This window comes from Uloborus diversus, chromosome 10 (genome assembly GCF_026930045.1).
Source record: "Uloborus diversus isolate 005 chromosome 10, Udiv.v.3.1, whole genome shotgun sequence".
Taxonomy (NCBI): Eukaryota; Metazoa; Arthropoda; class Arachnida; order Araneae; family Uloboridae; genus Uloborus; species Uloborus diversus.
This window is the reverse complement of record NC_072740.1, coordinates 129,020,144-129,046,159: the sequence shown is the minus strand read 5'-3', so window position 1 is coordinate 129,046,159 and position 26,016 is coordinate 129,020,144. Positions and strand designations below refer to the sequence as shown.

Sequence of the window (26,016 nt, the reverse complement as noted above, 5' to 3'; positions counted from 1 at the left end):
ATAAGACATGGTATGGATAATTGAGAAAAAACTTTATCCTCGCGATCATCAATGCAAAAATGGAGTCACAAGTTCAACTTCGGATCTTGATCGAAACTTAGAATCTTGTTTAAAATAATATAGTTATTGTAAATAGTTATTGTAAATGTAATTATTTTTTACAAATGTAAAAGTTTTGTAAATAACTAGTCTTCTTGAAAATGGCAGCAGGGTGGAACACAAAGTGCAACCACCTACTTGTGGTGGGTTCTGAGTAAATTGCGGTAAACTATATTTGCATTTCCAAGAAGGAGTTGTATATTGCATATTTATTGTAAAAAAAAAAAAAAAACTATAACTGGAATCTAAAAGAAGAAATACCGTAATGTGCAAAATAAGCTAAAAACGTCGATTTTAGGGCCGTGATAGCCCGATCGGTAGAGTGTCGGATTCGGGGCCGGAGGGTCCTGAGTTAGAACCTCGATGGTCGAAGACCCACCGTCGTCATTAAAGGGGACTGGGCGACGTTAAATATGCTCATGGTCTCAATGTCCTCCAAGTGAAACGATACCTCTGGGGGTGCTAGCACCAGGTAGCTATTAGCTTCTGGTCTAGTTCAAAATTCTCATTAACTGTTCGATACGGTGATGGTGCTGCCATCTATCGGTATAAAAAAAATAATGGAGGCAAGGCACTTAGTATGCAGTCCTCGACATAAATACAGTTGTAGTCAGTTGTGACTCGGAATCGAAATCGAAAATCGAAACGTCGATTTTTGATTAATTTCACGAAGCTTTGTTGCTTATGCGCGAACTAAAAACTATAAAGGAATATAAATATTTTCAAACATATATGAAGAAAGTATTAAAAGGAAGCATGTAAACGCTATTAGAACAAAAATTACGAACATTTGTATTTTTATAAAAATATTTAAAATTTGAGGCCCTCCTTCTTTTAACTGGAGTATTGCTCATCTAGCAGTTGAGAAATTGAAGTGAAAATATAAACAACATTTCGATGAAGTGGCATCAACAATGTTAAGATTCGTACTGCGTTTTGTTAGCACGGCTTTCAATGAAGGAAGAATCCCACGAGTTCCAGCAATCTGATTGGCTGGTTTACAGCAGAGTCTAGAAGGAGCTGCTATGTTGGCAATTTTATCGACTTATAATTACGGCTTAAGATGAATCCATCATTGGCAGCATTTGAGTATTCACGAAGCATAGGGTTGTCTTACATTTTCGCCAAGGATTTTTCCTCCATTGACCGTATTTCGTTTGGTTATTATTAGGAGGTGGATTGAGGCAAGGTAGTTTATAGCTGTCATAATCTGATGACTTATGTTTTCAATTAGTTTCACGATGTTAAACATGTGAATAATACTGTTTCCAAAACGTCTGTGTCGTGGGTTCGCTTCGAACTCATTCGACGCATATTTATGAACTTGACTTCATCTGGGAGTCGAATTTCCTCAAGTATGTAATGATTGATTAATATGTCTCGGAAAAGAAGAAAATACATTGACTTAATTTAAAATTGTACAAGCCACCCTTTTAAATGCTTGACTTTTCACAAAATGTTTGTACTTTTTGTTGTATATTTTTCACATTTAAATTGGGAAACCATGCGATGAAGTTATTCAAGCATATGGTTTTAAGCATTTGTTATTATTCTTCGTTTTGAAACCAAACTAAAATTAATTGCATTCGTGTGATCTATTTTTGAGTATTGTTTTCAACGTTCCCATATATTTGATTTCACGAATTCAGTTTTAGCTTCAACTTTGCTTAAACATTTGTTGGTAACACCTAAAAAATAGTTTCTTAGTGTGGAAATTACTATTTGTTGTGTAAGCAAAATTGCATGCAGAATGTTTTTTATTGTGCTATATACATAACTTTAGAAAATTAAAAAGTTTTTGTGTCTGGACTTTTTTTTTTAAATTCAGAAACCTCACCTAACATTTTAAACTTAATTTTTTCGAGTCAACCTTAATAACATTTTTAAAGCAAGCATTTTACATGAAACACCTAAGGCATTAAAAATAATACAACAGGAACGCTCTCCGCTTAAGAAAACTAAGTATAGTGTAAGAATGTAAGCAAGTATCTTTTTAATCCTCTCTGTATAGAGGAATGATTTGTCTTTGCAGGCTGAGATTTAGCTTTTCCTAATAACCACTTTTGACCCTTCATATAAATAAAAGTTACTTTTCCATTTAGAACTTAGTGCACCTGTGAGTTTACATTAAAAATAAATAAATAAAACATTTTTATATTATGTGAATATTTTTGAAATTAACACTACTCTTTCTGTTCACCCCCCCTAAAAAATCTGCTTATTCGCAAATAAAATCTATGTTGAATAGGGTGGTTCAAAACAGGTCATTTTTTAAACATTTTTGATTTTTGCGGGTTCTACCCTCCTTTTTGCCGGCTGGTGGCATGATGATAAGGTAAGGCGCTGGTCTTCTATGCCTGTGGACCCAGTTTTGATTGGGGGTGTCCAGTGGGTGGATTTTTGAGATGCAGGAAATCATTAGCTCCTGTGTCGTATGATTATGCGTCATGAAAAAAATCCCTTGGGTATTCGTTTGGCTTAGAATTCCCTCTGCAAAATTAAATTCCTAGTGCAATTTCACTACATGGTGAGCCCAGGTGCTTCCATCTGGTGAAAACTGGGCATTAAAAACTACTTTGTCATGCATATCAGCACCTTAATGATGACACATGAAAGACTGATGCATTGCAGGGGAGTGCACTAGGTCTGGTTATGGCCCAGACGCCTCTTCAGGTGGTTCTCTTATACAGCCCATTGGGGAAAAAAAAAAAAAAAAACTCTCTTATTTACAGTAAATTACCACCCAGTAGCCAGGGCTAAAGCAGAAATACATGTAATACACCGCCAGCTCAGTCATTTCCAGCCGAGGACTGCAGTTTCATGCTTATTAGCACTCATCAGCCTGGCATAGGAAAGTGACTGAGCTGGAGATGAAAACCCTTAAGGAAGCCAAGAGGGCCGTACAAACTGGTAGAGCTCAGTCACTTTCCTATGCCAGGCTGATGAGTGCTAATAAGCACGAAACTGCAGTCCTCGGCTGGAAATGACTGAGCTGGCGGTGTATTAGATGTACTCTCTTATTTGTTTCTACTTATGTAAACAAATTATTATTGTTGAAATTTTATATCATAGTCTTAACTTTTAGAGGTAGCTCAACATCCTCAAAGTTCGGTTTTTTCTATTTCATCTATTAAATGCAAAAGTAAACAAAACTCATGCTCAATCATACAATGTTGTTTAATTGAAATTTTTTTAGCAATTCTAAACCCCTTTGATGCATAGAAAGTTTGCAAACAGAGATAAGGGATTTGTTTATGTCAATCCAAAGTAGAATGCTACTGATTGTTGACCAAAAATCGTGAAAGGAAGAGAAAGGGATTTTTATTGAACAATTGCTCAAATCTGCTTAAAAACTGCAGGTGCAGAGACTTAAGAATTTTAATTTTATGGGAAGGAAGGGAAAAAAAAGAAATAACAATTGTGTCTATAATAGCATATTTTGCACTCGCGAAGTTAAAATGGGTGTATTTTCCTACATTCAGTAAATCATCGCCCTTAAAATACAAAATAAATCAAAATATAATTACGAAGTGACCAGCAGATAATCCGACTGCCGATAATCAGGAGTTTGCCTTAGTTTAAGCTCGGCAATGTATTTTGACAACCTGTCAAAGTTTGTAAACTTTGCAAGAACTGCAATCTATCTTAAATGTATTATTTTCCCATTTAACTCTTTTATAATATATTAACCCCTTTCAGCAAGATTATTAATGAACTGGAATTTTTTCCTTAATTTTTACTGCTTTGAAATAATCTTCCTGAAGCTCCCAGATTTGTTTGATTAGTGATCACCCTGTTTATACATGAATAAAAGTATCTTTAGCCAGCAGTGTATATTTTCTGCAACGTAAATAAGTCTTAGTGTTAGTTTTTTTCAATTTCTTGAGCCGTTGGGCCCCTTAAAGACATGGGCCCCCACACTGCGGGTATGCAGATATAGGCCTGGTATCTGGTTAACTCATTGGTTCAGATAATGAAGCTGATCATGTACTTAGGAAGTACTTTTTGCTTTTGCCAGTACTGATGCTTGTTGGGTCAAAGCCAGACACTTTGTTAAGTAGTCTGTAGAGTTGCAACATCTTACAAGAAACATATTTATATTTTCAGAATATATTTCATGGCTAATGTTAAAGCAGGGAACATAAAATAGAATTTTTTAAATATAATTTCTGTTAATAGAAATAGATATTTGTGATTAGTTTGGTTCTTTGTCAGCACACTCTATTCTGCAATGATGCAAACTTTATCTGCTTTGAGCTACCTTAAGTGTTATTGAAATATTATAAAATTTTGTTCCATTTAAATATTCTGGCACTTTGGAATCAAATGGGAGGGTAGGACTCAAAACATTTTCACTTTCCAAATTTTGGATCATTCTAATGTTGAATGATTGAGTCAACGGTTTTTATTGTTTTTAATTCACTGAGTAATTAATGTGAAATGTTGTATTTGTTTGTGTTTTAGAGCGCCATTCAGGAAGCCCAACAGCTTAGCTGGGTAGTCTGTTAAGTTTTTAGCTACTTAATGTGTTTGATCGTGGGTCTGATATGACCAAAGTTACTAGGAAACTTGCATACGTGCTCTTGTCTTGCACAGAAGATTTTGTATCTCGTATTACTTTATTTCAAATGCTCAGCTGAGATCTGCTCTAGTAAAAATGGATAGGATGGAGAGAGAGCTTATGAATGTATAACCTTTGTGTTGTGAGACAGTGAGCCACAAAGCATAGAAAGCACATCCCAAATTTAACACTATTTGAAGCTATCTATCACTTAACAATACCGTAACCATGGTTGTTTCGTTTAAACCATGATGTAAAACCAAATGGTTATATAAAAATTAAAACAAATCCCTGTTTTTTTGAACAGTGGAATCTTTTCTCCCCAAAGGTTTTCATGAATTTTACACATTATTGGAAAGTGTAAAATTACCAACAAACCTTTGGAGATAAATAACAAATTAAAAAATTTGCAAAATTATTTTTTTAGTTGTAGCAATGGTTCTTAAAAAAAAAAAAAAAAAATGCAACAGTTGTAATCAATATATATATATTTTGTATTAGGTATATAAATGTACTATGCAAACCAACTAAGTTTTTAAAAATCATCATGGAGGAAAAATTCAAGTTGTTCATGGTTTGTATTTATTTATTTATTTTTTTTTTTTTCAGTTTTTTTGCATTTCAAAGTGGCCCAAAAAGCATATTTTAGCCAAATTTCATTTTATTAATTAATTGATTTGATTACTCATGATTTATAGCAAGATACATCATGTATCATTGATATAAACTTAAATTTTTAAATTTTATGAGAAAACAATAAAGCCTAATTAGAAGTTAGGCATAAAAATAGCTCTAAGAGCTGCACCATTTTTGGCATGACTTTATCTGCGATACAGTCAGAACAAGGAGAAAAAAAGGATAAGTAAAATTTTGAAAAAAATATATATATTGGTGTAATTCTGTACCTCTAGTAAAATTTGCTAAATTTTCACCTTTCAAACTTTTTTTGATCACAACATACTAAATGATCCCTGGTGTGGAAGAATCAATAAACATTAGTGTTTGCGACAAAGGCTTTATTGAAGTGCTTAGGAGAATATTTTCATTATTTGGATTTGTATATTCAAAAATAAGAAATAAATTAGGGTTGGAAAAGACTTCAAAGCTTATATTCCTTAAGGCTTTGAGTCTGATTTTTTCTTTTTTTAGAGAAGGAAGTGTTTTTCTTTTCTTATGAAATTAGGAAAAATAATGTCTGCAACAAAAAACATAATGATTTTCTCAAAGCCTATTCTTGCTATTTGTATGAGTGTTCTGTTGTGTTGTTGTCGTATGGCAAGTACAAAATAAAATACAATAAAATAAAATAAGAGAGTCAAATTGAGCTGAAAGCTGCAAGAACAGTTTTGGCGACTTCTACGGCCTTGTCTGTGTGGAGCGTTCGCTTTGTGCTGTTCAGGTCAATTTTGAAGAGGGCCGCTACGATGGATGGGCAATTGAATATGTGTTCCGGGTCAAGTTGTTCGCCTGGGCAATGTAGACAATCTTGGGAGATTTTGCATCCATCAGGCATAATCTTCATGCCCTTCAAGTGCCCCGTTCTAAGTCTGGTGATCATGGTAGTTATGTCTCTGTTGTAGTTCAGTTTAGGTAACGAGTATTTCTTCATTGAGTTATAGTTAGCACAAAGTTTCATTTTGGTGACTGCATTTGCGTCAGACGAGGTAGTTGATAAGGGAGTAGGATCAATAGTTCTAGTTGCCTTGGCAAGAAGATTGCTCTTTGCCCTGGATGTTAACACGAGTAGTGATCCATTGTAAGGTACATGATTTCTTCTATGAGTATTCTCATTGATACGTTTATTAATTTATTACGTGATCTTTTAACTTTTATTCAACTTAAAAAATATATATATGTGTTAATTTTTTGGTTTTTAAAGTATGCAATGTATATCAGACTTGTGATTCATTTGTAGATGCTGCAAAATAATTTCTATGTACCAAAATTATGCTTATAAATGCATGCTCTTAATTTTACCCTCATTTATTTGTTTATTGTAGAAAGCTACACTTAATGAGAGAATTTTTTAACAAGATTTTAATCTTGGTTATATATAATTAACCATCTCTTAACCATTGTAATAAATTCATTCTTTAATTATTTATGCAAAAGGTCTTTTAGGTATAATAATTTTTAACAATTAAAGCTTTTAAAACAATGTTTCCCCTATAGGAAGGTTTACTTATGAGGAAATGAAAATACAAGATTTTATATTTAGTTAATTATATTTTTCAAGAAATCTGATAAAAATCTAATTTTTTGCAAATTTTTTCGTTACATCTTCACCCCCCTCCTTTTCATTTTTTTTTAAAACACATGTAAGTTGTATAACCCAGAAAAATTAATTTCCTAAAAGAGCGAAGTAGCAACTACATTTCAAAAGTAATTTTTAGTTGCTACATTAAAAAAAAAGTAGTTACATTTGGTAATATAGTAGTTTGTAGTTAACTGCAAAAAAAAGGTTTAATGGCTACTTTTAACATGCACCTCCATCAATCAAAGTTTTATGTTGATAAATTATTATTATTTTAACTTTTTTTTTGTTTTTTGGAAATGTACTAATGGATGTCATATTCTTTGATAATTCAGAAATTAATATTGAACTTTCTTGAGTTTTACTTTCTTTATTTTACTTCTTTCTAATTAAACTAATGCTCTAAAATAATTTTTTGGGGGGGAAAGGAAAATGAGATAACTAAAAAAGACTAACGTGATTTGCTGTGTAAAAAAATGAAACTCAAAACTGCTCGAAATTGAACATGGTCCGCTATTCCCAGACAGAGCACCAAAACATTCATTATAGCTGCAAAGTATAAGTTTTATTAGTCAATGGACCACTGAAGTTTTGTTCACCTGTATTCTTTTTTGGAAATTTTAAGCATCAAACTTGTTTAAACTTTTGAGAGAAAGTTTGATTTGCTTTGCTAGAAAAGGTAGATGAAGAAATTTTTAAAGCATTTCAACATATCGTTTTGTCTATCTTAGTTTCCCCCCTCCTAAACCATAACAGAGATCACGTTTTGTTGCTTCCCTGGCCAGTGTTGATGTTAGATCAAGATTCTCTTGTTATTTTCTTCTTTCCTCAACTTGCTAAACTCTGCTAAAAACATGTAATTGGCACCATTTACTATAAAAATTTCTTGTTACTACATAATTTTTGACTCTTTTCTGTTGGGTCTCGTTTTTTTATAACTAAGATGTGAAAGTGGACCACCAAAAGTGTGTATCAACCAGCGAAATGTTCTAGTCCGTTAGATCAGTGTCACAATTTTAAAAATTTCTCCCCTGCCAAAGGTCAAAGCTTCTTTCAGTGCAAATCCACATTAAATCCATTTCATTTGATCAGTTGGTTCACAGGACACTCTACAAAAATTTCAAACCTGTAAATCCTCGATTCCTTGCATGAATTTTGGGAAGAACTTGGACTCTACTTCTATATAATGTACATAAATTTTGAAGATTTCAAGAAACAATATTTGAAAAATATTTTTTGCCCAGTAATGGACGTATAGCATAAGATATATCCATTACTGAAACAAAAAACTTCATTTAAACAGTGCTTCAGGAAATCTTTGACTTCTAGAATTCTTCGACATCAAGTCAAGTGCAGATTCAGGGGGGGGGGCATGCCCCCTCCCCTTAAGCTACCAAATATTGCCAAAACTAAATTTTTGTGACCTATATTTCAAAAAAATTGCCTCAGATCACCTATTTGAACTGCATCCAGTTCATGCTTTTCATAAAATTCATGCAACAAAACATAAGGATTTGACATAGTTAGTCTTTGTAGACTTTTTATGCAACAATTAATGCTTTTATTGAAATGGAATTGCCCATAAGTACTGCAATGGTTTCTAAAGTACTAAATTTTGAAAATTAGAGCACTAATTTATTGTTGCTAATTATTATTTTCGTTGGAATAAATTCCTTGTTTAAAAAATAATTTACTTATTTTTTACTCTTATTTTGTTTTTGATTGTGTTTTATGTATTCAAATATGTTCTTTCAGACTGGACTTGAGGTTAAAAGGAAGCAGAATTAACCAATATAAAGGAAGGAACATTTCCACTGGTGAATGAGGAATATTTATGGCTTTTGCCAAAAATGAGTACTGTCCTGTTCGTGTTGAAAAATAGCTGCAATACCATCACAGAAAAGAAAAGTACTTAAATTTTTAGATAATGAAAGTTTAAAATTGTTCCGCTTTTTCTTTTTTTTTAACATTTTATAATAGTACAATTGTATAATTGGGGGGTTCATGCCCCCTCCTAAAGCTACCAAATATTTCCAAAACTGAATTTTTGGGACCTATATTTCAAACAAATTGCCTCAGACCACCTATTTGAACTGCATCCAGTTCATTCTTTTCATAAAATTCATGCAACAAAACACAGGGATTTGACATAGTTGGAGTCTTTGTAGACTTTCTATGCAACAATTAATGCTTTTATTAAAATGGAATTGCCCATAAGTATTACAATGGTTTCTAAAATACTAAATTTTGAAAATTAGAGCACTAATTTATTGTTGCTATTTGTTATTTTTGTTGGAATAAATTCCTTGTTTAAAAAATAATTTACTTATTTTTTTTCTTATTTTGTTTTTGATTGTGTTTTATGTTTTCAAATATGTTCTTTCAGACTTGACTTGAGGTTAAAAGGAAGCAGAATTATCCAATTTAAAGGAAGGAACATTTCCACGGCTGAATGAGTTATATTTATGGCTTTTGCCAGAAATAGTCGATTGTCCTATTCATGTTGAAAAATCCCAGCAATTCCATTACAAAAATAAAAGTACTTAAATTTTTAGATACTGAAATTTAAAAATTGTTCTGCTTATTTTTCTTTTTTTGCATTTTATAATAGGGTATTTGAACTGTTACGAGCATAACAATCAAACTTTATAAACACATAATTAAAGTTTGGCTTTTTGAAAATCTACAAATCTTTTTTCTGATGCATAATTTATTTATTTATACTTTCCTAAATTTGGGTGCAGATTCCTTGATTACAAAAGATATATACTATTATGGCATAGCTCAGAAAACAGCAAAAATTCTACATTGTTATACAATTGCTAATGGTCCTGCGAATTATTCAGAGATTTCAAAAATGTTCTTCCAAATACTTGTCCTAGAGATTTCAAGCTTTCTAAAACATAAAGTTTTTGAGTTTTTTGAAGTTATATTGAGATTCAAGTTTCATCGTACATCGACATAAAAATTTAATTTTCAAACTGCAAAAGAGATTGATTCCACACATGTCAACATAATCTGATAAAATATCTGATCCTCTATTTTAATTTCTTCTATCCCATCAGTTGTGTCAAATTATTTTTAACATTTTTTTAATAGTTTTGATATTTTTTTTTTCTATTTTTTGTATTTTTTTTCTTCTGAAATTTCACAGTAATACTTTTACTCTTTGTATGCTTTTTCTTCATTACTGAACCGTTTCTCTATTTGATCTTTGGATATCCTCTAAAACTATAAGAACCTAAGAAAACACTCACTGCTACACTAGAGCAAGAGGCTCTTTTGTATCAGTTTTATCTATTCTATGCAGATTATTATGATCTATTTTGTCTGAAATGTCATTTGGAATCTGAAGGTTAGTTACAAATGAATTTCTCATGGAATCTTCAGAAAGTGTTCATATTTCTGTCTTACACGGTTTAATTCTCATTTTTGATGGGGTAAAAATACCTGTAAAGTAAATAAATAGCAAGTTGAAAGCTCTTAAATCGTAAAATAAATTCAAATAAAACCATCCCTTTCGATTCAGGATGGGGACAGTGGAAGTCTCAACCTACCCCGACTATGACTGTCTCACTGTACCCCACTCCGCCTTTTTCTATTTTAACATTTTAAGGAGTTTGTTTAAAGCGTATCTTAAATGTTTTGAATGATAATTAGTTACATAAGTAGAACAATCAAATAGATAAAATGGGTAATTTTTATTCGTAAAAGAAAATTTGTTAAATTGATGCATGCAAGAGTCAAAAAAAAAAAAAAAAAAGATACATTGCTTGCCTGCAATCAGAAACAATAACGATCATTTGATTGTAAACTCAAGCAACAACTTCATATCCCAGAAAGCAGAATCCACCTGGCCAATTGCTGCAGATTCACGGATTTCCTAGCATTATTTACCGATTATAATTTAAAAATTTAAAAAAGAAAAAGCTGTTTCTCACTGTATCCCACAGCTCCTTGTGCTCCACCCTCCCCTATATGTATGTGTGTGTCTTTTTTTTTTGCTGGTGTTAGTTTTCCAATTGTTTTATTAATACTGAAATAGAAAGCATACATTGATCTGTGAATTGATTTCTTTCAGTAAATGGATCCAATTCCTCTTGGTTCTTATTCTTTTTTAATAAGTGTTTCTGTAGCTTAAAAACGCAATGTTTCATCCTATGAAAAGGATGAATACAGATATGTTAGATTAATCAGATTTGAAATAATTGTTACTGAGAAAAAAATATTAATGCTCTAATGATGCATTTTTTTCATTTTAGTTTATGGAAAATAAAGATGCTTGTAATGAGATCGGAGTTTGACTACTTCAAGTCATAATGATCAATCAAATAGATATCCTTATTGAAAGATATCAACAATTAATGCTAGAAAATTGGTAATGTAGAGTTTAATTTGAGAGTATTAAGTTTTCGTCATTACATATAATTAAGTGATTGTTCCATTTTTACAGTATTTATTTTCTGAAATGAAAATTGGGTTAAGAAACAAAATATCTACCTTTATGAAAAACCAATTACTGAGCAAAACAAAATTGCTATAGTGAAATATGCATATTGTTTGCAATTTGTACTAGAACATAAAAATTCTGAAAGTTTCAAAAGCAAAATAAGTGAAATATAGTATACATTCAGCATTTTTAACATTAAATCAAGTACAAAGTTCAAAATCTTCTGCTGAGGTGATATAATTTTTTCTCAATGTTTTATCATTTCAATAAATTTAAATACATTTGAACTCTGTTAATACAACCACGGTTAATACAAAATCACAGCTAAAACAAACACTTTGTTAATTAAGTTTGGTTTGCTATTTAATTACACAAAGTATATTACATTGATCAAAATTAAAGTTTCGGTTAATAGGAACAAAACTTCTGACCTCTTCCGGGAAAAAAATACCAATTGAGTGCTTCAATTTTCTTTTTCAGCAATTTTGTGTCACTTTAAAAAGCTCTCCATGTATTTCTTAATCCTGTGAGTAACTTCCAACCTCTTAGTTATCAAGTAGGGACATTCCACCTTTTTTGGGTGGCACTGAAAGTTTTAAGTGAAAGTAAGTGAAACTGCTGTCAAGGCAGGCATTATTCCCCAATTGTCCTTTATATCACCTGCCTCTTCTTAATCTTGAACATACACACCAAGTTCAGACTTGTTAGCTCTATAGGGGGTGGAAAATATTCTCGGCTGCATTGAGCTATTGTGGCTGGCCAAGGCCTCTGCTATTCTGAAAGAGTTAAAGCTCATTACACATGTTTACCGTTGGGATGATCAGTCTGCTAGGGGATAAAACCATCTATCTTTTTTAAGTATTACCGCCTGTCCCCTCATTATTACCTTTCTTTGAATTGGTTCTTTAGTCATGGCTAAAAAATTTTTACAGTAAAAATTACTGTCCCACTATTTCCGACCCTTCTATTTAGTCTCTCCTAGAATATTGATAAAGCACGTTATTTCTTGCTGTAAAAAACCTTTGCTTTTTCTGGTTCGTGCAAGAAGAAATTTTGTAGTATTTATCCTGCCTGGCAGTCTGCCATTTCCTTTAAACTGAATGTTGCTTTTTTTGGTAGTGCATTAAAAGCCAAAGATGGTGAGCGTTAGACAAATTAGGCTTGGCAGGACACCAATTTGAAACTGTTAACGCCACTAACAAGGTTCATATGCTGCTTACAAACTCCTCATAAAATCCTGCTTCTTAAGAAAAGAAAATAAGAGCTGTTAAAACTCCTGAATTTTGCTATTATCTCCTTTGCAACTTTTTTTTTTTGTTTTGTAAATACGTAAAGTGTTTCTTCTATCACTAATTTTGAGTTTCAATAGATTTTTGTGGACAGTTAAAAAAAATGTATCTATTTCCTTCAAAGTTGATGTTAGTCAGAAAACTGACCTTCTCATTCTGACAACTTATTATAAATTTTTCATTACAAAGATTTGTCTCTGGGAGTCCAAGGTGGACGGACCTGTCTGCCTCAATCTGATCACAAAAACCTTTAATACTCTGATAAAAAGCTGAAAGCAGACAAAATGATTGACACTGAATGTTCCATTTACACACATTTGTGGTGCCATCCATTTTCTGAGTTGCCTGTTCTCCAAATTTTGGCTGGAGCCTTCAGATTTTTAGCTCAATCTCCCCTTCTGTACCTTTGCAATTTATTTCTCATATTTTTCTCAATATTTTTTTTAATTTTTAAAAAATTAGCATAAAGTTTTTTTAACCAAAATTTTGGGAGACTAGTCTCCTCACTTCATGATAGTGGATTTTGGAATTTTACTGTGTGCTTTCAGAATATTTTTGAGCCTTCCTCCCCCTCTCATACACCCTTCTCTCTTGGATATGATTGCTTAGCCGAAGCAATCATATCTGGTAATTCAGGTAGTCTGTTTTAGGTAGTAAATTTAATGCCTTTTAGAAATTTTTTAATTTACTGGAAATGATTTCAGTTTTAGATTTTAAGGGAGATATCCTCTACTTCAATTTAGAAATCTATTCAGTACTCTGTTGTCACATTTTGACAGGCATAAAACTATGAATAATTATTGTTCAATTAGAGTTTAGAGAGATATTTAGAGGGGCGTTAACTTTGATATTTAAAATATTTTCTTTCTTCAAAAATGCATTAGCATATCAAAGCAGGGTTTGTCAAAACGGACACAGCCCGGAAAAACATGCTTTGTTTTTTTTTGGGCAGGCAACTTGAAAAAACACATTATCTCGGTAAAGTGGACTTTTCAATTTTCTACATTTTAAAACATTTTCTTCAGAAACAAACTAAATATTGATCAACACGAGGTCCAGAAATAGACATCTTGCTTTATGGACAGTATATCAGATTTTTTTTCAAGTAATAGCCGTTTCCCCCCCCTTTTTTTTGAAGTACTTATTAGACTGAAATAAACAATTATTTCAATCAAATTCCAAGAATTTTTTTAAAAAATTGTTGGGGTAAAATGCTTTGATTAACTGAAACTGGCCATATCTTTTTAACAGCAGCTTAATACAAGGTTTCCAAGAGAAAAAGTCAGATTTCAAAAGTCAATTTTGATTGCCCCTCCCTTACACCCGCCGTTTCTCGAAATAGCTGTGAGATATGAAGTAAATACGTACACTGTTCCAAAATTAAAAATTTACAAATTGTTTTTCTTTTGATAAATTAAATGTCAGATGTATTTTTTTCCATATTACATTTGTCTACAAAGACTCACCCTAGGTGCTAACTATATTTTGCTCAAACCTTAATGCATAAAGGTGCTCAAAAGACATTTGTACAACTGCGATCAGTCTTGGCACCAGCCTGCAGCAGAGATATGATTTTTCCAGGGATTCATAGATTTCCGCTGTCTTTTTTTTTTGCTTTTTTCAGCTTTTTCTGTCTGAAATATGCATTCTTTTAAAACATTATGAGAATTGAAAATTTCCTTTTTTGTGCTTATTTAGCTTTGCTAATAGGCTGGTAAATAAATTGTTTTTTCATTAAAAACTTAGAAAAATTTTAAATAATATTTTAATTGTTATGTTTAAGCAAAGAATTGCTACTTTTATTTAGATTCCATTAAGTTGATTTGAATTCCCTGCTAACTTTTACGCACTAAAATAATGCAATTAACCAGGTTTTTTCTTCCTTTACGCTAAAGCCGTCTCTTTTAACCCAATTTTCAGTGTTCAACAAACTAGAATACAATTCATTCTTTTAACTACCATTTATCAGTACATTCACAAAAATGATAAAATCAATATTCACAAATAATTTTTAAGCTGCCATTTTTACAAAAACCTGCATTTTTAAATGTGTATTAATACTTTGTTTGAAGTAAAATTTGCTCATGAAATTGAATTTTTAAGTAGTTAATTTGATTATTACACATATGCAACTCTTTTGCAATAATTGAACTCATTTTTATCCTTTTTTTGTATGCACGTGGACAGTAGGCATTGTAATTTTTATGCATTGTGTAAAAGCAATCTTTTAACATCTGTTTCTTGTTTGCTCTTTTGATAATTTCTTGAATTGTATGCTATGCAAAGCCTATTGTGTTAAAATACAAGGATACTTTTTGCACCCCTTGTTTCGTACTGCTAACTTTTCCCCTGAAAGGATGCAGTTGTGTTAAACTTTTATTGCTCTACTCAAAATATACTGCTGTTGAATATACTTTTTTGTTGAGCATTTACTTTATTTTTCTGTATGCTTATTAATTTCTTTACAAATAGTAAAGCATTGTTTTCAGATGCTCTTAACTAGCTAAAAATACTATGGAGATCATTGAAAAATTCTTATATTTACTCACTACTGATATTTATGACTAAAATGACAAACTTGTTAAAACCCTCTTTTTTTTTCTTGACTTTCGAGTTCTAAAAGCTCTGATATTTATAATAAAGTACTGAATTTTTTCCTTAATATCTTTCTATCCTATATACATATAAATTTGCCCTTGACAGCACCCTTTTAAAATTATCTTAAGAAAATTTTATGCTGTTGATTTCTTACTTCAACAAATATTTTGAAATGAATACAAAAACTACTTGTGTATTGCCTTTTTTTTTTACTTTGCTCATTGAGTTTAATTTTTATATTTTCCCTTGCACACCTTTTTGTGTCATATTTTGGAGGGTTCTTTTTTTACCTTTTGGCAATCACATCTCTGTGTAAGAAAGCATTGATATAAGTATGTATCAAGAAAAATAAAACAATATAGGAAACTGATATGGCATCAATCAGAGAAAGTGAACTGAATGAAACAATGAAGGAAAACAACTATGCAAACTGGAATCTTAAACTTGAAATGATTTTGAATACAAATCGAGTACCCACCAGACCAGCCAACAAATGACTGGAAAAATAAGGAATCAAAGAGCACATACATAAATCTATGTAGTGAAAACATGTTAATAGTGTACATAGATTATCAAAATACTGCAGTTAATCATTCAGAACCATTTAAGAAAATCTATGAAAGATCTATCCTCTCAAACAAGTATTATTATTAAAAAATACTCCACAGTATTAAAATGAATGCAAATACAAACATGACACGCCAGAGGTCGAGCACTAACCAGTTAAGTGTCAAGGGCACCTTTTAAAATGTTCTCAGTTGCAAAATTATTTTGCTTGGTTGTAATTTCTAAATTACTTTGATTAGGAGCGTAACTCATGCAAAGTTTTCTGCAAAACATGAGAAAATAAGCATGAAGTTTAAACTAGCTTTAAAAAAATCCTTACATATACATGATACAAAGTTAACACTGTAATGCATGTAAATACGAAGAATAAAATGCCAACTCTCGTCTTTGAGAAGTATCACATGATTAGCAATAAACTAGATTCTATTTTAATTTCATCTGCATCCATCTGTTTAAATAATTTAATGCTTAGGTAGAGCTACCTACCTGCAGCTATTTCTTAAAAATCATCTCAAGATCCCTTGTTAAGTTTATATAACTATCATAATTATATTAGCATAATTTTTGTATGAAACCAAAACTGTGTTCAATTTAATATTACAAGGAGACCAGCACAAAAAAAAAGAGATAAAACATTAAAAGCTTTAATTTCTGACATCCAGATTCAAATCTATAGTTACTGGTTTGAATGAAAACTGGTTGAATGCAAATATATTCTACACTACAACAATAAATTTCAAGCTGAACAATAAAGTTTTATATCAAACACTTCTTTTATTTTACTTGGTGATGGAAGAAGAAGGTGCCTCAAAAGACAATTAGTACAAAAAATATCCTAGTATTTCAGTTCAGCGGGATTTTTACAATGTACAAATTTGGAAATTACTAAAAGAAGGATGAGCTAGAAGCAGATGCCATAAAATAACAAAAAAAAAAAAAATCCGTAGGCTTTTGATATGAAAAATGATTAAAATGAATTAATGTACAATAGTTTCCAGTATAATCGCTACATCATTGCTATCCTCATACAGTAAACTCATGATTATCAGTGAGTCATTCAAAAATCAGTAAGATATATTTTCTCAGTAAGAAGCAAAAACCGATGGCTTTTTTCCTCCAAAAGATTTTTAATTTAAACTTTTATTTATTTTTTGTGCTTTCTTCATCGTACATGCCCTTGTTCTTTATTGATGTTAAGTTCTGATGTACAAAAATACAAAACATTTTTACTGTGCTGCATATATTTTCACTGCAAAGTACTATGTATCAATACAGCCATGTTTTTTGAGGAAGAATAATTTTTACCTTTGTTGTCCCTCATTTTAGCCTTTTTACGGTTTATCTGCAATTTTTATTACGCAGGGCGTTTGTGCCACTCAATTACATCAATAAACAAGAGTTTACTGTACTTTTCGAAGGAGTAACTAAAATTAAGAATTAAAAAAAAAACCCTGACTGAGACACAAAAGTACAATCAGGAGGAAAATATGAAAATCATTTTAAAAGCCTTAATCTATTGAAAAACCATTACAAGTATTTTATTTGTTAACAAATATAAACGGGCAACAGATAAACATTTTAAATCATTGCATTTTTTCCTTGTCGGCCAACAATGAGTTTGGTTACCAATCGCCCGAATAAAGGCATAGCCGTAATTAGGCATAGCCATATTTAAAATCTGATTCAAAAATTTTTTTAAATTTGAATTCTATATAACATGGAAATTTTCCAAACATATTCAATGTAGAAGAAATTACTCTTTATTTTGGTGCTACATTTTTAAGTTTTTAAATGTGTTTTCACTGCAAAAATCGCAAAAAATCTTTTTGAGGTTTTAATATCTTCATTAATTCGAAGATTCAATCTAGCTAAGAACACTCTCAACCAACTCTTCTTTCGAATATTTTTTTCTTTCAAAATCAGTTCATCCGTTTGGCTGCTGGAGGGCCACATACAGACACGTCAAACACCTTTCCTTTGTATGTCGGGGGTTAATGAGTGTCAAACAATAAATAAATAAATAAAATGCTTGAAAAAATCTCATCGCTATAAACTTCGCAATTACAAACTATTATCTCAACCATGGTATAGCAAAGTAATAAATACACTTTAAAAATTCATATTAAAAGGATAGAATAGAAAGAACTTACCATATATATTCATGCAAGTATCATTTCTACACCTTTTAAAGAAAAATTGGTAAAAAAAAATGGAAACCTCTGTTAGTTTTTTATCTCTGATTTTTAGTGAAAAATCTGGAACAATCTGATCAATACTGCCAGTCTTGCCCATGCAGTATAAAATTAAATCAGAATGTGTCAGTTGTTTAATGCTTTTTTTTTCTTTACCTTAGACCTAAATTGGAAATCAATCTTTTTTTTTGAGAGAGAGAGTTTGAGATTTGTTTTTATTATCACTGTTTTTTTTTTTTTTTTTTTTTTTTTTTTTTTTTTTTTTTTTTTTTTTTGTGGAACTTTTGCCCTGGCAATATTGTTTTTGATTTTGAATGTAATTTTTTAAACTCTTGAAAGGGAAAAAAATACTTAAATACAGGTAAAACCTCTTTAAAAAAGAAAAGAAAACATACACCCACATTAAACATGTCCTTTGAGGAAAGTTTGTTTCACGTCTTACAATTTAAAGATCATTTTTTTTTCATTATCAGTTATGCTAAACAATAGAACTTATAGGGTATTTTTTAAGTTTTAATTTTCCTGAATCTGTTTCAGTCCCCGTTTGGTACTCCTATTTGTTCCTTTTATTTGTTTATTCTTGAGGTTGGTAGCTATGAATTCGTAAATAAAGTAAAATAGAATGTAAGTAATTAACATGGCAAAATGCGTATAAATTTATTCAAATAAATCTGAAGAACAAATTCTAAACTGCATTCTTCATGCAGTTTGTTTTAAATTTTACCTCATTAGTACATAGGGCACATATAGCAATTTTTATTTAGAATGCAATGCATGAAAAATGCTTGTATCGGTGTTACACATAGTTGTGCATGTATATGTGTATTTAGATGTGTTGTATAGGATAGTGGTTTAATTATGGTTCAAAATCAAATTAAAAAATTGGAAATATGTTTCGTGGTGTCTGGAATTTCTGAAGTTTTACTCTGGAAAACTTGGAAATCTCTGGGAATCTGAGTTTGTCAGGAAAGTGGCTAACTTGTTTTTTAACTTCTGAAAACGTCAATAAGTAAAAAATATTCAAACTGATGTTAAGAAAAACATTTCATTGATACGCATTTAAAAAAAAAACTCCGTTTGATTAAAGCAAGAATTTTTATACATTATCTTAATGGGTTTTAAAATGGAACTGAACGTTTTGTGCGTTGTAACGGATATTTCGTCGTAACGGGATTTCACTGTATATATATTTTAATGTTGCATTACTATTACTCTTTACATGTATTTTGCATTTCCCTTTTTGTAAAACAGTGTTTCTATTTCATAGGGGATGAAGAAGTTCTGCTGATCAATTAGTATATTTTGCAAAAGAAAAAAAGAAAGACTGAGCAAGAGATAGTAAATTGCTATTAGTTTCAAGTATAAATTATAAATGATTTAAATAGATAAGTACTGCAGCCTTTTTACCTGTTATATTGTTTTGTTAATACTGCATTTAATGCTTTCCAAATTATATGTCTCAGGATTCAACAAAATGTTATGCTAATGGTGTTTGTGATTCGATAATTTTGTAAAGCAAAAATCAAGTTTTTAGCAAATCTTTATATTTTTTGCTATGTACACTTTTGGTTACATTGTTAAGTACAGTGTGCTGTTTCATCTTCTGCAAATCTTTCGCTCTCTATACTTTGCATTTGTTTGAATTTTAAGCTATTCAAAATGGCAGAAAAATCAACTAAACCCTCAAATGTGTGGGGAAAACCTGTGCCTATGAAACTTTTTGCAGCATGGGAGGTTGATCGAACAGCACCAAATTGCATTCCTAGATTATGCACGCTGAACCTCACTAGACTTGTTCTCTTGAAACCAGTAACAGGAGATGTAAATTCCGTTATTATTGCAGTTAAAATGCAAAGTTCAAAACGAACATTGCGTTCCAATGAAATAATGGTTCTTAACAATGGCCTTATTGACACAGAATTGGACCTAACGTTTTCACTGCAGTACCCTCATTTTTTAAAGCGCAGTGGAAATAACTTGCAGATTTTGCTACAGCGCCGAAAAAGATATAAGAATAGAGCAATTCTTGGATTTAAAACTCTTGCAGGAGGAATCATCAATATGGCTGAAGTTCTTCAACGACCAATGGATAAAGATCTTGAACTGCATTCCAATAATAAAGAAAAAAGTGAAGTCATGGCAAGAGTTTTAATGTATGCTATTTCTAGTCAGCCTGTTGATCATGAAGATGCTGACAGGCAAAAAATGATACGTGGAGTTGAGAGAGTTGTAGAAGTTGACAATTTTAGTGATGAAGAAGAAGAGTATACTTCAAATGAAGATGGTTGTGATAGTGAACCTGTTGCAGAAGAAACAACAACTGGTGGGGAAACTATAGAACATGAACATGCACATTTACGTAAATCCTTGAATCAAAAAATTTTTCAAACTGTTGCTGAACGCCCTGATCCGGTAGAACGAAATATTAAGCAAAAAATTATTGCCTTACTAAAAAAATTCAGAATACCTGAAGCTGAGGTGTCTGATTCAGAACAATATCAAGACGAGCTTGAACAGGAGCTTATTTCTCAAAATCCTCAAGAGTTTGAAGATCTAATAGATGAACTAGAAAGCATGAGTGATAGTGGTCCAGATGTGGATGATATTAGTATATCTTCTACCCCTAAGCCAAGTTTGCGTCCATTTTTTTCTTCAGGAACTTTGACAGCTTTAGATAAAACAAGCATGCCTATGGTAAGTGATGATAGCTCACGAAAAACTGATGAAAATCATGAATCTGGAACTGATCAAGAAAATACAGATACTAGTCAAACTGCAAGTCCTCCTAAGTCTTTAAACATGGATGAAAAGAAACCTTTTGCGCATTCAAATGCTGATAAAGAGAAACGGACTAAGCTTTTTACTCGTGAAAAAAATGCCTCTAAAGATAAGCGCTTGTGCAACTCAAAAGAAGTTAAAGAAAAAGTAATGTATGAAAAATCTACATCTAAGGATTCTGAATGTAGTCCTCAAAAAACTGTATTGGAACAATTAGCTCGCATATTTCCATCAGATGACTCAATTCCTGATCATGTCCTAGTTATAAACGCAATCGATGTTGTGGGTAACTGTTTAGCTGTACAACTTCTTGATCGAGAGGAAAATGTTATAACAATTCTTTCAAATTCTGATTTGAGAGCATCTTTTTCTTGCTTAATGAACAAGATCCAAAAATTTTGCAACTGTAACGCACATGCTCCACTACCAATAAAAATCGGTATCCTTGGACAGGATAGCTTTTTTAGCTCTGTTCTGCGTTTATACGTAGAGCATTTTTCATTAAAACCTTCTGAATGGCAAACATATGTAAAATTTTGCATAGTACCTTTGACATCAAGTTGTGTTGCAAAGCACATAGGCAACATTGATAATACTTACAGCAACTCTTTTTTAGACAGTTCATGGAAAGATCTGCTTGACCATTGCAATGAAACTTCATCTACTCCAGAAATACAAGTAACAGTAGATCGTATATTGCATTACATAAATAATTCTGCATCCTTATGGCAATTGGCTATTGCTGAAGCAATGGTAACTTATCGAGAGAAGAGCTCTGATGATGAATCATCTCAAATTTTTATTCCTTTCACTATTGATGTCAAAATTGGCATGATGGAAGGTGTTACTCAAACTGCTTCTATGGATACTGAGGAAATATCACCCAATCTAACTGTTCCTGGTGGATCACCACCTTCAAATACTGTTGAAAAAGGACCCCGTGAAAACACTACTCCCCCTAGTTCTCCTAGTATTTCTACTGCATTTTATGGAAATAGTTCAACTCCCTTACTGCATAGCTCAAACATCTCTACTATGATGTCTGGAGTCGGTGAAACTGTAGATTTACAATTGGATTACTGGATTTTACCACAAAAAGGAGATGTTGGCAAAAAAGGGGAAACTTCAAAATTAAGTTTAAAAACCAGTTTTCGAACTTTGCATGTGTCACGTGTAAGCGGTTCTTCAGACGCAGCTATATCATCTCTTACTCTCATGTATGTTACCAAAGAAAAGAAGCAAAAAATTATGAGGTTGGGTAAGAAGAAAGAAAAAGAAAAAGAACTTGATAATCGTTACCAACAAGTTGAAGGTATCAATAGACTTATTTGCTCTTGCCGAACCTTACAAGCGCCACTAAAAGTAACTATTGATGGTGTAGAATGGAGTGGAGTAAAATTTTTTCAGTTAACTTCTCAGTGGCAAACTCACGTAAAATATTTTCCTGTTGCGGTTTTTTCCATGCCGGAACATCCCTGAAAAAAATATGAGTTGTATGATCTGCATTTTTAGTGCCAAGTGCATGAAATATTTAGTTCTCAGATAGTAGTTATGAGTGTTTATTAGTATTTGTTTATAAAATTAATGTGTTTGCTTGAGTTGTAAATAAGTTGTTTGATTTAAAAATTGTGAATAGTAAAAATGGTTTCATTTTGTGTTGCTAAGCATAGGACATTTTTTTTTGTTTCAAAGAAAGGATTTATTAATAGTTATAATGATGTTAAAGAATTGCTGTTGTCTGTGATAGATCGCTGTGTTGCTTACTACTTATTGTATGTGACAATATAAAAAGTTTGAATACATAAAGTTTTTGAATATTTTATTTATATTGCTGAATAGCAATTTTACTATTTTTGTAATGTCTATGAGCAATATTTTTGGCTATTACACCCTAAATATTTTGTAATGTTGCTGTGGTTTGTGATCGAATAAATTTATCACGCTTATGCACTCTGCCCTGCATTTCACTTTCAAAGGTTATTAAACATTAATTTAAAAATAGGGTGTAATAGTTTAAAATTACTTTCCCTAAATGAAGTTGTTTTAAATTTAAAAAAATTTAACTTTGTTATTCAGCTTTATATTCTATTATTAATATTTTCACCCTGTTACAAGTATACCCATGAGGTACTAGTCTGCATGTTTGTTGTACACGTGTTTCTACTGTGAATTTCTGCATTTACTGCTGTATATTCATAAACATATATCTGATATTAAAGTAGAAATTAAATAGATAAGCTTGTATGTCAAAATTTATATGTGGCATAATCTTTTTATACTTGCTTGAAACTAAATTAATGGAATATTGTAAGTGTAATACTCATTGCATTCGCAGTAAACTAGCCTTTAAAATACATTTAACCAAAATACTTTTAAATTTTTTAATACTTTGAAAACAATTTGTGTTGATTCTATTTGTTATATGTTTAAGTTATGTTGTTCTGTCTTAAGCAACTGCTTTTGTAATACATAGGTGTAGTTTTAATACTCTATATTGATGTCTTTACTGCAGTTATGTGTACAAAGAGTGGAGTATAGATAGATGTTTGTTTTGTTGAAGATATTTATGTATCAGGCTTGGAGTAATTACTGTTATGTTATCAGTTAACTGTAATCAATTATTTTTGTCCTTATTCATAATCAACATATTTAGGATGTGTTTAATTATAAGTTCTAAATGTCATGTAATATTCAGCAAGACATATTCTTGTACTCAAAATTTAAATTATGAAGACACAAGATATATGATTGGTTATTGAAATGATTTTGGGGATTAGAATAAGTTTTATTCCCTGACTCTTAATGTTACAATGATTGTATACATATATGTCAGAAAAGTTGTATGTATTGAAATCGCTTAACGCTTTAGAGGTAAAAGAAATTCTTGCACTTCTAATGAACAACTGGATGAACTGCTGTTTTCCATGAACTGTGGAAAGTAATTTTCCTTTCATTAGTCTCCATTTCATAACAGATCATTTCTTATCATGCATCATATTTATAAGTAGGGTGTTGGTAACAGCAAGAATTGAGCAACTATGTTGCTTGAAAATCCTATTTTAAACTTTTATACATGTTTTATTATAACATAATGTTTAACTAATAGTAAGCAGATAAATTAAGCACAGTTATTTTCCTACACCTCAGTAACTGTGTGTTCCCTCCCTGTTTGAATATTTTTTAAATATTACAACATGCATCATTATTTTCAGAAATAATTTTTGTTTAAAACATTAATCAAGTACTATTGTGACCATTATTTTTTTTCACAGCAATTTTGTTATCAGTTCACTTCGACTTCAACAAGTTGTACACAAAGGACTTACTACAAAAATATTTTTCACTACATTGTCTTTCAATTACAGACTGTTTGCCTTTCAACCGGTCATGTCCCATAACTGATGGCTTAAAATTTCTTATAAAATTATAATCATTTTCTGTTCTATTGGAACTATTCCACTTTTTTGCATTTTCATAAATCATGCAGTTTTATTTCTCTTTCCTTTTATTTGTTTGCATTATGTCTCTCTTAAAGTTAAAAAAAAAAAAAAAAATCCTTTTAATGTTGTGATTTAAGCTGTTCTGGGTTGCTTTCATAATTCTTTCATATAAATTTCCCCATTATTTGGTCATAAAATAAACTTTTGTTTTTGAAAATTTTAATATTTTGTGTAATTGTAATTATAGTCACTTCTTTGTAATTGTAATCAATTGTTTTTTTAACTCTGTAATCCCGAGGTTGTAATTTATTTTTCTCAGACATCATCAAAATCATAATATAACCTCTTGTTTTCTAATTATAATTATAGTCGCTTCTTTGTAATTGTAATCAATTGTTTTTTTAACTCTGTAATCCCGGGGTTGTAATTTATTTTTCTCATACATCATCAAAATCATAATATAACCTCTTGTTTTGTAATTCTAATACAATAAGTTACACACCAAACTTGCATACATAAATTCATAACTATTGTTCAAAAATCAACATGTACAAACAAACCAAGGAGCAAAACAAGAGAGTCATTTTGGAACATGAAGGGCAATACTGAGGTGTAACTTGCACACAAAGCCGTAAACTAAAAAATGAAAATAAAAAACTCACAAATTAATGATAATTTTTTACATAAATGCCATTTTACACATTTTAACTTTTAAAAAAGTTTGAAAGCAGTTGCTCAAAGCTATAGCCTGTAACTTTAGCACAAGAAAACATGATTGCAGTTTTGATTATGATTACAAGAATATCTCCTTGACTGATTACAATTGTGATTCTACTAAAATAACTGATTGCTGTGGATAATGATTATGTAATTGTGATTACTTCAAGCTTGATATACAAAAATATAATATATGTGTGCTTAGTCATAAATTATTTTTAAATGTTCTATGACATTGGTTCAAATATATCATTAAGTTATGGTTTTATTTATGATTTTTGTTATATAGATTTGTTTATTAAAACTGTTATAGTATCGCTAAATAGCATTGACAATGTCAGGGATTTTGAGAATTATCCTTGCATAAATTTTCAAACAAAGCCAAAAAGTGACTTTTTTTTCTTTTTTTTTCACTGTATAATAAATATCATATTAAAGCATTTCAACAGTAAAACTCATCTTCCAGAAAGTCGAATAACAATTAGTTGAGATTTGAATTTTTCAAAAAAGTTTTGTGTTAATGATTACTTTTATCAGAATTCTAGTAATACTGCTATGAATCATTAGAGAATGACTGATTTTTAGTTTCTGAACATTTTCCCTTGTTATTAATCTGCCATAGATTCTGATGCGTACAATGTATGTTTTTATCATAGAAACATACATTACATACATGTAATTAAAATAGAAATTGACCAATTTTCAAAGTCATAAACTTTTTAATGTTTCATGAAGGGATATAGCAATCTTTGTAAGTAAATCATTACTTTGTTGTTAAATCTTTCTTAAAATTAGTTAGAATAAAAGTTAAGCCTCAACAGAATACAGCGCTAGTATTAGGGCCCGAGCCAAATAACTAAGACACAATTCAGGCATTAAAATAATAGAAAAGGGTTAATTAAATTTAAAAAGGGAAATTTTGCCTGTTTGGTTATTTAAAATAAACTATTTTGTAAGAAAAAGGTGTATGGTGCCTAAAAATTTACTTATAGCCATATGTAGTCTCTATAGACATAAGTCTATACTGCCGTGGGTAGATAAACGGCAGTGTCTGCAGAAATGAGTTTTTGA

General features: G+C 31.0%; 1 protein-coding gene and 1 long non-coding RNA gene across 2 annotated transcripts; both read left to right on the top strand.

Moving 5' to 3' along the window:
• The first annotated feature begins 1,283 nt into the window (after window positions 1-1,283).
• LOC129231329 (uncharacterized) lies at window positions 1,284-11,220 on the top strand. The gene is made up of 3 exons (XR_008581243.1): window positions 1,284-1,454; window positions 8,670-8,822; window positions 11,177-11,220. It is a non-coding gene; the product is annotated as an uncharacterized LOC129231329 (long non-coding RNA).
• An 8,449-nt stretch (window positions 11,221-19,669) lies between these two features.
• On the top strand, window positions 19,670-22,267 carry LOC129231747 (phosphofurin acidic cluster sorting protein 1-like). The gene has a single exon (XM_054866107.1). It carries the CDS (start codon window positions 19,670-19,672, stop codon window positions 22,265-22,267), a length of 2,598 nt encoding a protein of 865 aa, XP_054722082.1.
• Window positions 22,268-26,016: the final 3,749 nt, after the last annotated feature.